The sequence below is a fragment of the Festucalex cinctus genome, chromosome 13 (genome assembly GCF_051991245.1).
Source record: "Festucalex cinctus isolate MCC-2025b chromosome 13, RoL_Fcin_1.0, whole genome shotgun sequence".
NCBI classification, from domain to species: domain Eukaryota; kingdom Metazoa; phylum Chordata; class Actinopteri; order Syngnathiformes; family Syngnathidae; genus Festucalex; species Festucalex cinctus.
This window is the reverse complement of record NC_135423.1, coordinates 16,525,431-16,538,841: the sequence shown is the minus strand read 5'-3', so window position 1 is coordinate 16,538,841 and position 13,411 is coordinate 16,525,431. Positions and strand designations below refer to the sequence as shown.

The 13,411-nt window shown below is 38.5% G+C and overlaps 1 protein-coding gene across 1 annotated transcript in view; it reads left to right on the top strand.

Moving 5' to 3' along the window:
• pafah1b1a (platelet-activating factor acetylhydrolase 1b, regulatory subunit 1a) overlaps positions 1-13,065 on the top strand; it is a 30,502-nt gene extending 17,437 nt beyond the window's left edge. Inside the window, exons 4-11 of the mRNA XM_077540591.1 lie at positions 578-652; positions 1,277-1,483; positions 4,516-4,684; positions 5,676-5,778; positions 5,862-6,090; positions 6,717-6,818; positions 6,905-7,061; positions 10,313-13,065. Coding sequence (XP_077396717.1) covers positions 578-652; positions 1,277-1,483; positions 4,516-4,684; positions 5,676-5,778; positions 5,862-6,090; positions 6,717-6,818; positions 6,905-7,061; positions 10,313-10,386 — 1,116 coding nt within the window. The 3' untranslated portion in view covers positions 10,387-13,065. The remainder of the gene's footprint in view (positions 1-577; positions 653-1,276; positions 1,484-4,515; positions 4,685-5,675; positions 5,779-5,861; positions 6,091-6,716; positions 6,819-6,904; positions 7,062-10,312) is intronic.
• Positions 13,066-13,411: the final 346 nt, after the last annotated feature.

Sequence of the window (13,411 nt, the reverse complement as noted above, 5' to 3'; positions counted from 1 at the left end):
CTGGCACTTTTTGTGTATCTTGTGTGTGTTGGTTAGTGTCGAGGCAGATGGCTGATTCGTTGATAGCAGGCTTGTGAAAAGAAAAAAAAACTCGCTAATAAAGAAATTGAGCTTTCCTTGAGAAATGTTGTAGACTCCTCCAACATAGCATTGTGCCTTGAGGCTATTGGTAACTATGAAAGCATTAAAAAGCCTTATTGACAGCCCCGCAAGGGTGTGAGGGTGATGATCGCTACTACTGTCTAATTTCACAGCTAAGCTGTTAGCGCCTCAATCTTGCTTTTTAAACAAAAAAGCAGAAATCCTGAAGTAGTGCAACTAACGCACGCACGCGCGCGCACACAAACATACACTCACATACACATGCACTGAATGTTTCTGTGTAGTGTGCATGCATGCGTTTTACAGTAGCATGGTTGTGTCAGGGCCATAAGTGTAAGTAATTTCTTTAATATGAGCCATGTTATGGGTTGCCAACCCAGCTAGTCCATTCTCACTGGTCTTTTTTTGTATTCTGCTGGTTCTTTAACCGTTTTCCATTTTTGCTCCCATCAACCCCCTCCTTCCCTCCTCACAGAATGAGGAATTGGACAAGAAGTATGCCGGCCTTTTGGAAAAAAAATGGACTTCAGTCATCAGATTACAAAAGAAGGTTTGTTTTTATTTCTTGCCCCTTTTGAAGGAGGCATGTGGGGACTGCCATCTTGTGAATGATTCTTGACATCACCCATGGGGCCACTGTACTTTTACGATATAATAATCTCTTAGCTGGGCACAACACACAACAAAAAAATGTGTATATAATACAATACGTTTCGTTTTTGAAAGGTCAACAGTGCTAATGCTAAAGTCAATGTAAAATTCAATTTACACGCTAATGGAAAATTAGCATTGACTTCCGGGAGTGATTATGATTATGCTTCACTGTAAATGTCAAACTTGGAAACAACTTTACTGATGCCTAAGTTCAACCACCAGTAGATGATATCATTGCCCCATTTTATACAAAATAAACACAGTTGAGTCCATAGGAGTAATGGCTGCATTTCGTGCAACCTACATTTTTCTACTGTCAATTATAAAAGAACGAGACAAGGCAGCAAGGAGGGAGTATATTCTGTCATTTGGTAGATTCGGTTTATATATCATTATTGAACATTATACCCTGTGGGTATTGAAAATTTTGAAATTTTCTAAAATGGCTCACAGTGAATGAGTTAATTTGGTTGGAATAAATATATTGTAATCTGATAACATACTTGCTTGGCCTGGGCAGGTTATGGAACTAGAATCTAAACTGAACGAAGCAAAGGAGGAAATCACCTTGGGTGGACCAGTTAGTCAAAAACGAGATCCCAAAGAGTGGGTCCCACGCCCTCCAGAAAGGTATGCGCTGAGTGGTCACCGCAGTCCTGTTACTCGAGTCATCTTCCACCCAGTCTTCAGTGTGATGGTGTCTGCTTCAGAGGATGCAACAATAAAGGTTAGTGCGGCAGTATTGTTTTGTTTGCATTTCCAGGTTTAGAAGCAAGCAAGATTTGTCCGCCGCCAAGCAAAACTAATAGTTTTCTAAGCACTTCTGAGCATGTTTTGGTTGAGCGTGGTGGCCCACCACTGGTGGGTGGATTTCTCGGTATTGACGCAGAGCGGCGGCTGGGATGAAGTGTTATCAGTCGCCACCCAAGTTCTGTTAAAATTTGAAAATACGCATAAACCGATGATAATGCATGAAATACCCGTATGTTGTTATTGTCTGCTATCTTAAACCAAGGATACATAGGTAGAGAAAATAACACTAGATGTATTTTGTAGTGCTATCAAAATAGCTAATATGACAGCAGTGGAGAGAACTCATGTTTGTAAGCTGAAATCTAATCAATCGTGCAACTGTGATGAATAAGTGAAATACTGAGAACGGGGGATAAGTTCATCGTCCTTAGGAAGACCGTGTTTGCTGAGTTCATGAGATCGTACTCGGCGAATCGGCTAATGTCTTTCCAGCCCAAGAAGCTTCCTAATATAATGTGCACAAACGCAGCAATAATAGGAAATAACTCACTCAGTCTGCATATGGCTTTTTTTCAGTATGCTTGTTAGAGTGACTGACATCGTCATCACAAGCACAGTTTTCTCAAAACATAAATACAAATGTTGTAGAACCTCATACAAAGGGCTGAATGTGCGTTGGCTGACTTGACTGGCTATTGCTGTAATGCTGAAATGCAGCCTAGGGGGTGCCAAAAGTTACATACTAAAGCTTTAAGATTTGTATTTGATTATCCCGATACAAACTTTTATACTGTATTGTACAGTGCAATATATTCTATACATAAAATGAGGAAAATACATTTTCTTTAAAGCAGTCTAGATTTTTTTTGTAATTACATGCACTATTTATTGAATGTTGTTTCTTTCACTTCCTCTTCTGTGATGCTGCAGTCCTCAAATTAGTCTGCTTCCTTTGAGCATGCTTCTATGGCTCCCTAGATTACACCAGTATCATCTTTGTGTGCCTAGACTCAATGTACAAACTCATTTTTTTTTTTTTTTCCCCCTTAAAAAGAGCTCAGAATTGTTCATTCGGTAGTCTTACCGATTCAACGTCTTATCATTGCTTTTTTTTTTTTTTTTTTTTTTTTTTTTTTTGTGTGTGTGTGTGTGCGTGCGTGTGTGCGTTTGTGTGCGTGCAAATACGTATAAATTTATACTCATTAATTCACCTAAAACCTTATAAATATCCCATTACCCTTCGCCCTAACCAAGTACTTCAGAATCTTGCCAGAGTCGTGAGGTTCAAATGGTCAGGAGACCAGAGAAAAGGTCAGAAAAAATAAAGAGAAAAGAAAGATAAATCAAAGTGAAATCCAGCACCGACCAATGTACAAACTCTACCGTCTGCCATTTCGCCATGGAGCGACTTTGCCTCACTAGACAATTCCAATAGTCTATTAAGCTGTTTGCTCTGTATATTTTATTCATGAGGCACATATTCATCTTCTTCTTGGATACACCTACACAGCAGGGGTTCAGATCCCTGTTTTGGCATCATCTTCCCCTTTACATTACTACAATTTGCTCCCAATTCAACCCCTCCCCTTGGCATTGTGCCACATTTCTATTCTTATTAAGCAGCATCTGCACCGCCAAACACACCCACCGCCAGAGCACGGTTCTGGGCCCAAATCTTAAATTCTGCTCCACCCTACTGCTCTTTCTCTTCAGCCTCTTTCTTCTGTCTCCCTCGATTTCCCCTGGCCTGCACTTATTCGATGTCCTACTTTTTCTACCTCTGAACAGCCCTGTTGAATTTTTAACTGAGTAGGCCTTGCACGCTTCAGATTGTTTTGACAAGTACGCCAAGCCAAAATAGCTTCTTAGGCTGAAAACTAAACTGAATATATATATTAGTGCAACTATTTTTAACGGTTTTTGTAGTTCATTAAAAGAGGAGACTACTATGCAAGGTGCCACACAACTCATCAGTAGTTTAAAAAAAAAAAAAAAAAAAAGTCATTGATAATGCTCACTTTGTCATGGTAGCTTTGAGTTACAGGTTGCTGTAAAGGCTTATTTGCCCAAGATGCTGATGAAATGCATAATGTGCTGATCAAGTGAATCTTCAAACACATTAACTCTGCTGATCTCCTCCAGGACAGCCCCCACTGTGCATTTTGTACCTCACAGCCATCTGGCACATTTAGCCCCTGTAGGAAGGGAGGGGGTAAGAAGGACTGTTGGAGTTTGGGGTGGTGACGGTGGGGTCTCACATTCCCGTCTGGACAAAATCCCCCACCCAAAGCAGTGAGGCGAGGAGTGTTTATCTCTCTGTGACTGTCTGCTTGAAAGCCAAACATTAGCAGCTTTCTTGGGCTTAAATACATCCCTCTTCCTCCAATGATCACTTGTACTGTCTGTGCCACATATTAGCGCATAATAGTTAGAACCTGCAGGGTTGGGGGTAGGTCTTAACTACAGAGTAATGTGATCTCTTGATGCTGTTCTCTCCCCCCATTAGTTATATTTAGCACCGCACATTTCCAGATAATTTCTGGTAAATTTCCATGGGAAACTGAGAAAATATGAATATTCAGAATTCAAAACTTTCCAAGGGAAATTGGTAATTGAGTGTAATTGAATGGAAATGTCATTTTGTTTTGTTATTAGCAGATGTCCATGCAGAATCGACAACTTTTTGCCCACATGTGTACTTTAAAAGTACTACTTTTTTTTTTTTTTTTTTTTTTATATAACACCAACACTTCACTCAAGCGGCAATGTATCTGAATCTTGTTTGTAATTTAAATTTTCTCAAAAAAAAAAGAAAAAAAAAGCGATCCACTTTTTATTATTTTTCTTTATGCTGAGGTCGGCATAGGTGTGCATTTGACTAGCCATGTGGGAGCTCTTCTTGTTTGGAAAGGGTCTGAGTTTGAAGTAAATAGAAGCTGTTACTCTCAAAATTGCAGAGCTTGTAATGTGGACTTGTATGGCCTAAGTTGCTTATGTGCTCTTCAGGTGTGGGACTATGAGACTGGGGACTTTGAACGCACACTGAAGGGCCACACAGATTCCGTGCAGGACATCTCATTTGACCAGACTGGAAAACTGCTTGCATCCTGCTCTGCAGACATGACTATCAAGCTGTGGGATTTCCAAGGTTTTGAGTGTATCAGAACTATGCATGGTAAGTTTTCTAACATGCCATCATCATATTTAAAAAAAATAAAATAAATACAATTTTGATAGAACAGGTGTTTGTTCAAATTCATATTTGTTCAAAGTGTTTGAGATATCCATGTGCCAAAATAATATATATATATATTTTTTTAGTTACTTTTGACATTTTTGGTATAGATTTCCTGAAGGTAACAAATCAGAACTAACCTTTATAAAAAGAAAGTTGTCACACAACTTATGGTGTATATACAGAATACTAAACTACTGGAGGAGGCTGGTGTATGGCCTTGATTTTAAAATATTTTTAAACATTTTTTCTTTTTCATCTTCAGCCCCACCGAGACATGACTGCTTTGAAAAACAATTGACTTTGTTTAAGTGGCAACAGTTGTTATTGACTCTCTCCAAGTTGATTTTATATCACTACTTAATAAATGAGGAGTCTTGGTGGTAAACATCATTCTATACAATGTGACAAACATTTATGTCGATGTGCTTGTAAAATACTTTCGCAGTTAGCCCCTCTATAACACCTTTAAGTCACATCTCAATTCACTTTCAATTCACCCTTCTCAAACAGTCATGATTTTTCATTTACAAAAAAACATGAAGCCAACTGCTGAAGTAGATAGGTGTTGAATCAGTCAATTGTTTAATTATGCTCTTGAGTTATTTCCTTTCGCACCGTATACTATAGTATGACGCCGGTATGCCTGATATACGGACACACACAATCAGCAGTTCATACTGGCTGTTGCCGACATCTGTTCAGCAGGTTACATCACGCCTAACAACTCTGTGATCACAAACTTCTCTACTTTAAAGCCCAGCTCCCTGCTTGTCGTTTACAGTTACCTCATCATACCCCCAAAACAACTCATCATTAATTTTGACCTTTAGTTGGCTAGAGACTTTAAGTTACAAACGTCTGAACTTGACTTCACCCTCTCACAATCTCTGAATCCCATTCCACTAATGCTTCCGACTCTTTCTTTCAGGACATGACCACAATGTATCATCTGTAGCCATTATGCCCAATGGAGATCACATCATTTCGGCCTCGAGGGACAAAACGATGAAGATGTGGGAGGTGGCAACTGGGTATGGTCTTTGAATTCTGAATATGTAATCTCATTGATCATATTTACAAGGTGATAATTCATCTCTATATTTTTGCCCACCAGTTATTGTGTGAAGACCTTCACTGGCCACAGGGAGTGGGTCCGCATGGTTCGACCCAACCAGGATGGCACTTTGGTTGCCAGCTGCTCCAATGATCAGACGGTGCGCGTGTGGGTTGTTGCCAACAAAGAGTGCAAAGCTGAACTGCGGGAGCATGAGCACGTGGTGGAGTGCATCTCCTGGGCGCCAGAGAGCGCTTATCCCACCATACTTGATGCCACTGGCTCCGAGGTAAGGACCTGCTTGGATCTTAAAGAGTCTGGAATCTGGATTCTTGTATGGGAGGAAAAAGAAGAAAAAAAAGACCAACTGTACAAGTGTGAAGTTGACATTTGCACAACCTTCTGCACTTTTACACAGTCTTATCCTTGTTTCTTTATTTAAATGCTGGTTCACCAGGTAAGATGACAAAGTATTATTTGCTCGGTTTAAGTCATTATAGTCTTTGCTCACACAAGCCTGTACATTTTTAGATGTTATCCATCTCGAGGGTTGTCAACTCATCTACCCCTGGAATTTACGTTTTACATGGTTATTAAATGATGATTCACTTTGACGGACGTCCAAAGAACATTGATGTAAAAAAATAATAATAATAAATGTAAAAAATAGCATGTATAATCTTTGCCTTATTTAACATAATTACAAGTGCAATGTTCATGTCAGAGCACATCATTGGGGGAACTGAGGATGAACATAACTGTGTAATTACAAAAAGTTAAAGCACCACTGATTGTGGTGCTCCAATTTTTTTCTCCATATTTGACCCATCCCCTAACCCCCCCCCCCTATTATTTATAAAGTATTTATCCTGCCTTTCTCATATTATTATTTTTTTCCTTGTTTTGTTCAACCAGAGTAAGAAGAGTGGCAAACCAGGCCCTTTCTTGCTGTCTGGCTCCAGAGATAAAACTGTCAAGATGTGGGATGTTAGCATAGGCATGTGCCTTATGACACTGGTGAGGTTTATAATTTTTTACATTTCTTGTTTTTAGTGCTAAAACCAATTAGCTTTATCTGTGATTATTTCTTTTCTGTTTCACAGGTTGGCCATGACAACTGGGTGCGTGGCCTCCTTTTCCACCCAGGAGGCAAGTTTATTGTGACCTGTGCAGATGACAAGACCTTACGGATCTGGGACTACAAGAACAAGCGCTGCATGAAAACCCTGAGTGCCCACGAACACTTTGTTACCTCTTTGGGTAGGCAGACCTCCTGTTCTCTTATCCCCTGCTATTACATCTTCAGCTGCTGTCCTTAGCAGTATCTTATATTCTTCTGCTTCCAGAGTGACACATTGTAAACAAGACCAGTATCTCCGTTGCTGGTTACTGAGTCGTTAGCCCGTTTTCCACTTCTTCCTATTGATATATCTCTGGCTTTCCATGTGATTATGGCTGATTAATTCTCTTGAGGATTTTGTCAGTCAATTATTATGGCAAGCTGGTTGACAAGACATTTTTTTAAACTCCATCTAGAACTAGAAACTGCTTTAACTAGATCTCCCAGAGCCGTCATTTTGACTGTTCTCAAAATTTGATTTGTTGTTACTCTAGTTACATAGATCAACAATGTTCCAGGTCTTTTGACTTTTGCTCTCTCTGTATGTGTGTGTGTGTGTGTGTATATCTCTATCTATATATATTAGGGGTGTGAATTGCCTAGTACCTGACGATTCGATTCGTATCACGATTCACAGGTCACGATTCGATTCGATACCGATTAATCCCGATACGAATGGTCACGATTCGATACCGATTAATCCCGATACGAATTTATAAGTCGATTGTTGCGATTTTTTTCCATTCAAATTTAGAAAATACTATCAGTAAATTTGTACATGTACACTGTAAGATTTGTATGAATATATTTATCTAAAACTTGAGGCTTATAACCGTGAGCCACTGTACACAAACAGTTTGCAATCTGTTTCACATTTGAACAGCATTAAAATAAAAATATTAAGGCTTAATGTGCCGTTCATATAACATTCTTCCATGCTCAAGGTGTGAATCCTAAAAAAAAAAAAAAAAAAAAAAAAAAAAAAAAAAAAAAAAAAAAAAAAAAAATCGATTCTGCCGATTATTGAATCGATTCGAGAATCGCGCGATGTAGTATCGCGATATATCGCCGAATCGATGTTTTTTAACACCCCTAATATATATATATATATATATATATATATATATATATATATATATATATATAAGGGGTGTTAAAAATCGATTCGGCGATATATCGCGATACTACATCGCGCGATTCTCGAATCGATTCAATAAAAAAAAAATCGTTTTTTTGTGTGTGTGTGTGTGTGTGTGTGTGTGTGTGTGTGTGTGTGTGTGTGTGTGTGTGTGTGTGAATCGATTTTTAAACTTCCATTTTTAATGGGAAAATATTCAACAAAACGTCTGACTTCGGGTTAGGATTCACACCTTGAGCATGGAAGAATGTTATATGAACGGAACATTAAGCCTTAATATTTTATTTTAATGCTGTTCAAACATGAAACAGATTACAACCTCTATAAGACTGAAATTTCAGATAAATAAATAATACATTTTCATATAAATCTTACACTCTACAAGCTAACTGATTAGTATTTTCTAAATTTGAATGAAAAAAAATCGCAACAATCGACTTATAAATTCGTATCGGGATTAATCGGTATCGAATCGTGACCTGTGAATCGTGATACGAATCGAATCGTCAGGTACTAGGCAATTCACACCCCTAATATATATATATATATATATATATATATATATATATATATCGTTACTGCACTGCCATTTTATTGTGCTAAAAATAGAAAAATATTTATGAGTAATTAATTACTACTTTACCTCCACACACGTCAATTTGACTGCTCTATTCATTTCAATGTAGATCTTTCGTGTTGGGCTTCTGTAATTGGTGCCGCTGGGCTTCCGTAGCAACTACCATTCAACGCGAAGGCATTTGGCTTTGGATACAAGCTAGATTACCATGTTGAATACAAAAATAAAAAATAAAGAACTATACTAGAGAGGAGACTACACAGCTACATTCTGAGAAGCTGACAGAGGGTCTGACGAATCACAATGAGTGGTCGCTGGATCGCTCAGCAGTTTCAGACAGCAAGTCCAAACAAGACCAGCCCACTCCCTCCAAAAGGAGCCATGTATCGCTTCACTGGAATTGGTGACGCAGCTCAAGGTAGAGAAAAAGCTTCTAGTAAAAAATGCGCTCCTAGATGTGATGGAGTCATGACGTTTTTAGCAATACAAGCCTGATAATCAAAATTAATACACCTATTTTCCACAGAAAAGCAAGAGAGGGGCTTTATTAGCTCTTCAAAACAGTGAACACTAACCATATTAGGCGATTACTATTATTATTATTATTATTATTATTAGGCGGGAGTGCCAGCCGTCAAAATGACTGCTCTGGGAGATCTAGTTGTTTTAGAATTCTAGTAGTGCTAGTGTTTTAAGCTTTTGATGAAATGAATTCTTAAGTAGTTTCCAAAACAAAGTTTGTTTTTTTGTAATTGCGGCTAGTGCTTGCAACAACTATTTTTTTTATTTTTTTTTTAATAATAATAAATATACACTATCTTTATAATCTCCACACAAGTAAATTTCTCACCTCAATGTTCCTTTCTTTCCCCCTTAGCAAAATAAATACACCGCCTGGCAGGTGTATGTATGATGACTGTGCAGAAATGTATGTAGCTAGGAAGCAATTACTTCAACCATCAACTGCACTGCATTGTTGACAGGAACCAAGAGGAAATACACATGAACAGGAACAGCGCATGTGAGGCAGATATTACATAATTACACAGAAGTAATAATTCTCAGTTGGCCAAAGAGTGGACCTTGGCATATCTGGCTGCACCCTTAAAGGGATACTTCACTTATTTAGCCCATTATAGCAATAAAAAGTTAATATTTTGTCTTTAATTAATTTGATACTTTCATTATTATTCATGTACAAATAGTACCTTTAAAAACACATTTTGCAACGTGCTGTCGACTGAAAATTACATCACAAGGGCTCAGGTAACTAATCACAGCTCACTTGTTTTCTAGGTTTGGTCATGTGACATTCACAAACTGAGCTGTGATTGGTTACCTGAGCCCTTGTGATATCATTTTCAGTCGACAGTAAGTTGCAAAATGTGTTTTTAAAAGGTATTAATTGTACGTGAAAAATACTGAAAATATCACATTTACTATAGGCAAAATATTAATGTTTCACTGCCAAAAATGGCTAAATAAGTAAAGTATCCCTTTAAGCAAGCGTTTGTACCAATAAAAGGCCACCCTTTCAAGTGATCCTCTGGTGCTCGACAACTGTTTGAGGATCTAAAATAACTTGTTTCATGTGTTGCATTGTTAATGGACCATGAAGTTAGCATTTTTATAACTCTTCATGTAAATGTATTGCAATTCACTTTTTGTTTTATCAGATTTCCACAAGGCTGCTCCTTATGTGGTCACTGGGAGTGTAGATCAGACGGTAAAAGTGTGGGAGTGCCGCTGAACAGGACCTCCAAAGATTGGACCAGCACCCCCGACTACCCAGATGGTCTTCTGGATCCTGTCCCCCCCCTCCCTCCCCGCTCCCTCCTCCTGTCATTCCACATACCCACTCTCACCTAAGCTAAACTTCACCCGCACATCTTCATCTCCTTTGGCTGCACCTGCCACCATGGTTACTTACCCATTGCGCTCTCTGGTCTAATAATCTCTGCCCCTCTATGTAAATTATTCCTGGATGTAGATCAAGCTATTAAATGTTACACAAAAAAAGTATTCTTGCATGGTAATCAAAACTTGTATACTGTAAATTTGCATAATGTCTAGAAGTACCATAGGTTTAACACAGGGCTGGCCGTCTGTCACGCAGCCTTATTGACCAACCGAAGGCAGATGTTTTTGATGTAGGGCACTAAAAAAAAAATAATAATTTAAGAAATGACAGTGTCTTTATGTGTAAGATTATTTTTGTCTTCATTTTTTTTTTTTTTATTTAGAACTTTTTTTCTCCCCCTTTCTTTCTCTCCTTTTCTGTCTTAGTCTGATGGTGCCTAGCTTGGTAAACCTTTGAGCGATCAGGCAGAAAATGCATACATGGTGAGACTGTCGGCTTTTGATATTGAAATAATCTGTAGCTTTATACCATCACTTTTCAAGTGTGCATCCATTTCTCTTCATGTGGAGCTTGCTCATATTTTAATGGTTGTATATACCAATGTTTCAAACTGTTGTCCTTGGACCTCGGGGGGATAAACCGCAGCTTTGACTCTTGTCATGGTGGCATATGAACAAATATTAGGCTTTAGGTGAAACATCCCATTGAGAATAGCAGCGCCGAACTATTCGAAGTGGAGTCTGTCGGTGTGCGCGCGCCTGAGTGGAGATCAGGGATTACGCAATTTCTAATCTTGAGCACTTGATAAAAACGCTGGCTTGTCTCCTTTGGGAGATTGTTTCTTCTGACCTTCCCTTATTCGCTCAATTTCCAGCCAATTTACCCTCCTAGGGTATTTGTGTAATATAGGAAGGATGTATAGACTAAAGATGCTTAGTTGTTGCTTGGCGCCTCTAATGACTACAAACATGAACCTTCTTTTATAAAAAGAGGAAAGGAAAAAGCATGACGAGTCAACTTGCTCCCGGGTTTGATACTTGGGATGTGCAAATATATCTTAATTTCTGAGTGGTGGAAAAACATGTTCAGCTCAATAAAAATAAGTTAAATTGGTTTTCTGTGAAAATATGAACTGTAAATTTAGCTAGTTAAGCCATTTGGCAGTTTTGTAATGTGGTAAAGGATGAGCTGAGTAAAAGTGGGGGTAGTTTTGGACTGTTGACAAAATGTCAATGTCAGCGGACATGCGAAGCAGTCTGCTTCATATGTTCTCTGTAATATGAGCAGCTCTACTGACAAATCCAACAGACCACTTAAATGTTTCTATGCTATGAAGAATGTCAGATAGAATTAGAAAAGAAAAATCTACCACCAACCATTCCTTTCCCCTTGTAGGAAATGAAATATCGTATCACCAGAAACGTGGTGGTTCATTCATCTTGCACACACACCCTTTTCACTAAATCTTTGGTCCTGTAAATGATGATCAAAGAGATATACTGATGTTCATAATTGCATAAACCTATAATTTTCCAATTGCAGTTCTTTTGGCTAATAAAATTTCCATTGCTTCAATAAACTCAGCTTTTTTGCTGCATTTTTCTTTTCCATGTGTGTACTGGATGTGGTTCTCTGCTGCTGAAGCTCCTGCTCGCGGTGTAAAATGTGACCTGTTGATATAGCGCTGCTGCATGGTAAGCTACATCAGAGGCTGAGTTGTCTAAGCACATTTTAAGACCCACAGTGGCTTAATAGAGACAGTGGCATGTGCTGAGAAAATGATGGCTCAGTATGTTTAGACCACTCAATTCCTCTGTTGTAGAATGGACTGATTTGTTTTGTGTGGCTCCCCGTTCAACACCCCACTCTCTCAAGGTGGTTTCTACACATTCAAGGACATTGAGTCAGACCGGGATGATCTGAAGGAGAAACTTCATCTTCAAGGGAATGTTACAGCTATCCCCTAGGTATCTTCTGCCTGACTTTGTAGTGGAACATAGTTGAATTTGGCATAGGGATGGCAGAGTATTGTTCAAGCTGATACCAAAAAAAAAAAAAAAAAAGTCTATACAATCTGGTTTATCCAAGAAACCAGCCTCTTTTGGTCCAGTATTGTGACCAACTTTAGAAACAGACCCTCAGGGCCACACTATGACATGTTGGGCCTTATCCGTATTACGGTTTTGATTTTAAATAAAATATGGAAAATAAATGATTGATTTGACACTGGGGGCTCTTTTTTTCTAATTAGTTATGGATTATTAGAGTTACTTGTTGTATGCCAGTGTTTCTCCTTTCCCAAGCAATCGTTTTTGCTTTCTGGTCTGGCTTATGAGTGGTCTGACTGAGTTTTTGCTGTCTGTGTGTCATTTCTGCCTCAAGTCAACCAGTCCTATCTTAACATGCGTGTGAACCTCATTGAGGGCTTCAGACTGCACAACAAGCTCTTGAGAGTTCGTGATGTTTTCACCACTATGGTCTCACTCCACGCTACAAACTGTTAACAATATACCTGGATGTCATTATTGTTTGCAATATAATAAAAACAAATCTGCATATTTGTGAAAATGTGTTTTTTTTTTCCCCCACCCGTGTGTTTTAATACATAAATTGGTTCTGAAATGATATAACGCGCCGGAGGCAAGAGCAAATTTGTTGCAATAGCGTAATTAAAACGTTCAATTTTAATTTTGACAACGTGCAAAATGGCAACTACAGTGTAAAAGTAAGCTAGGACAGTGACCGCAATTAAATGTACAGGTACAACATAAAATGTCGAAAGAACTTAAAGGAAACTACACAATATTAAATGTCTCGGAGACTTTTTGTTTACATTCGCCTTTCGATGGCTATTTTTTATTTTATTTTTTTAATTGAGCAATTATACATAAGCAAGGCACTCATGTATTATCAA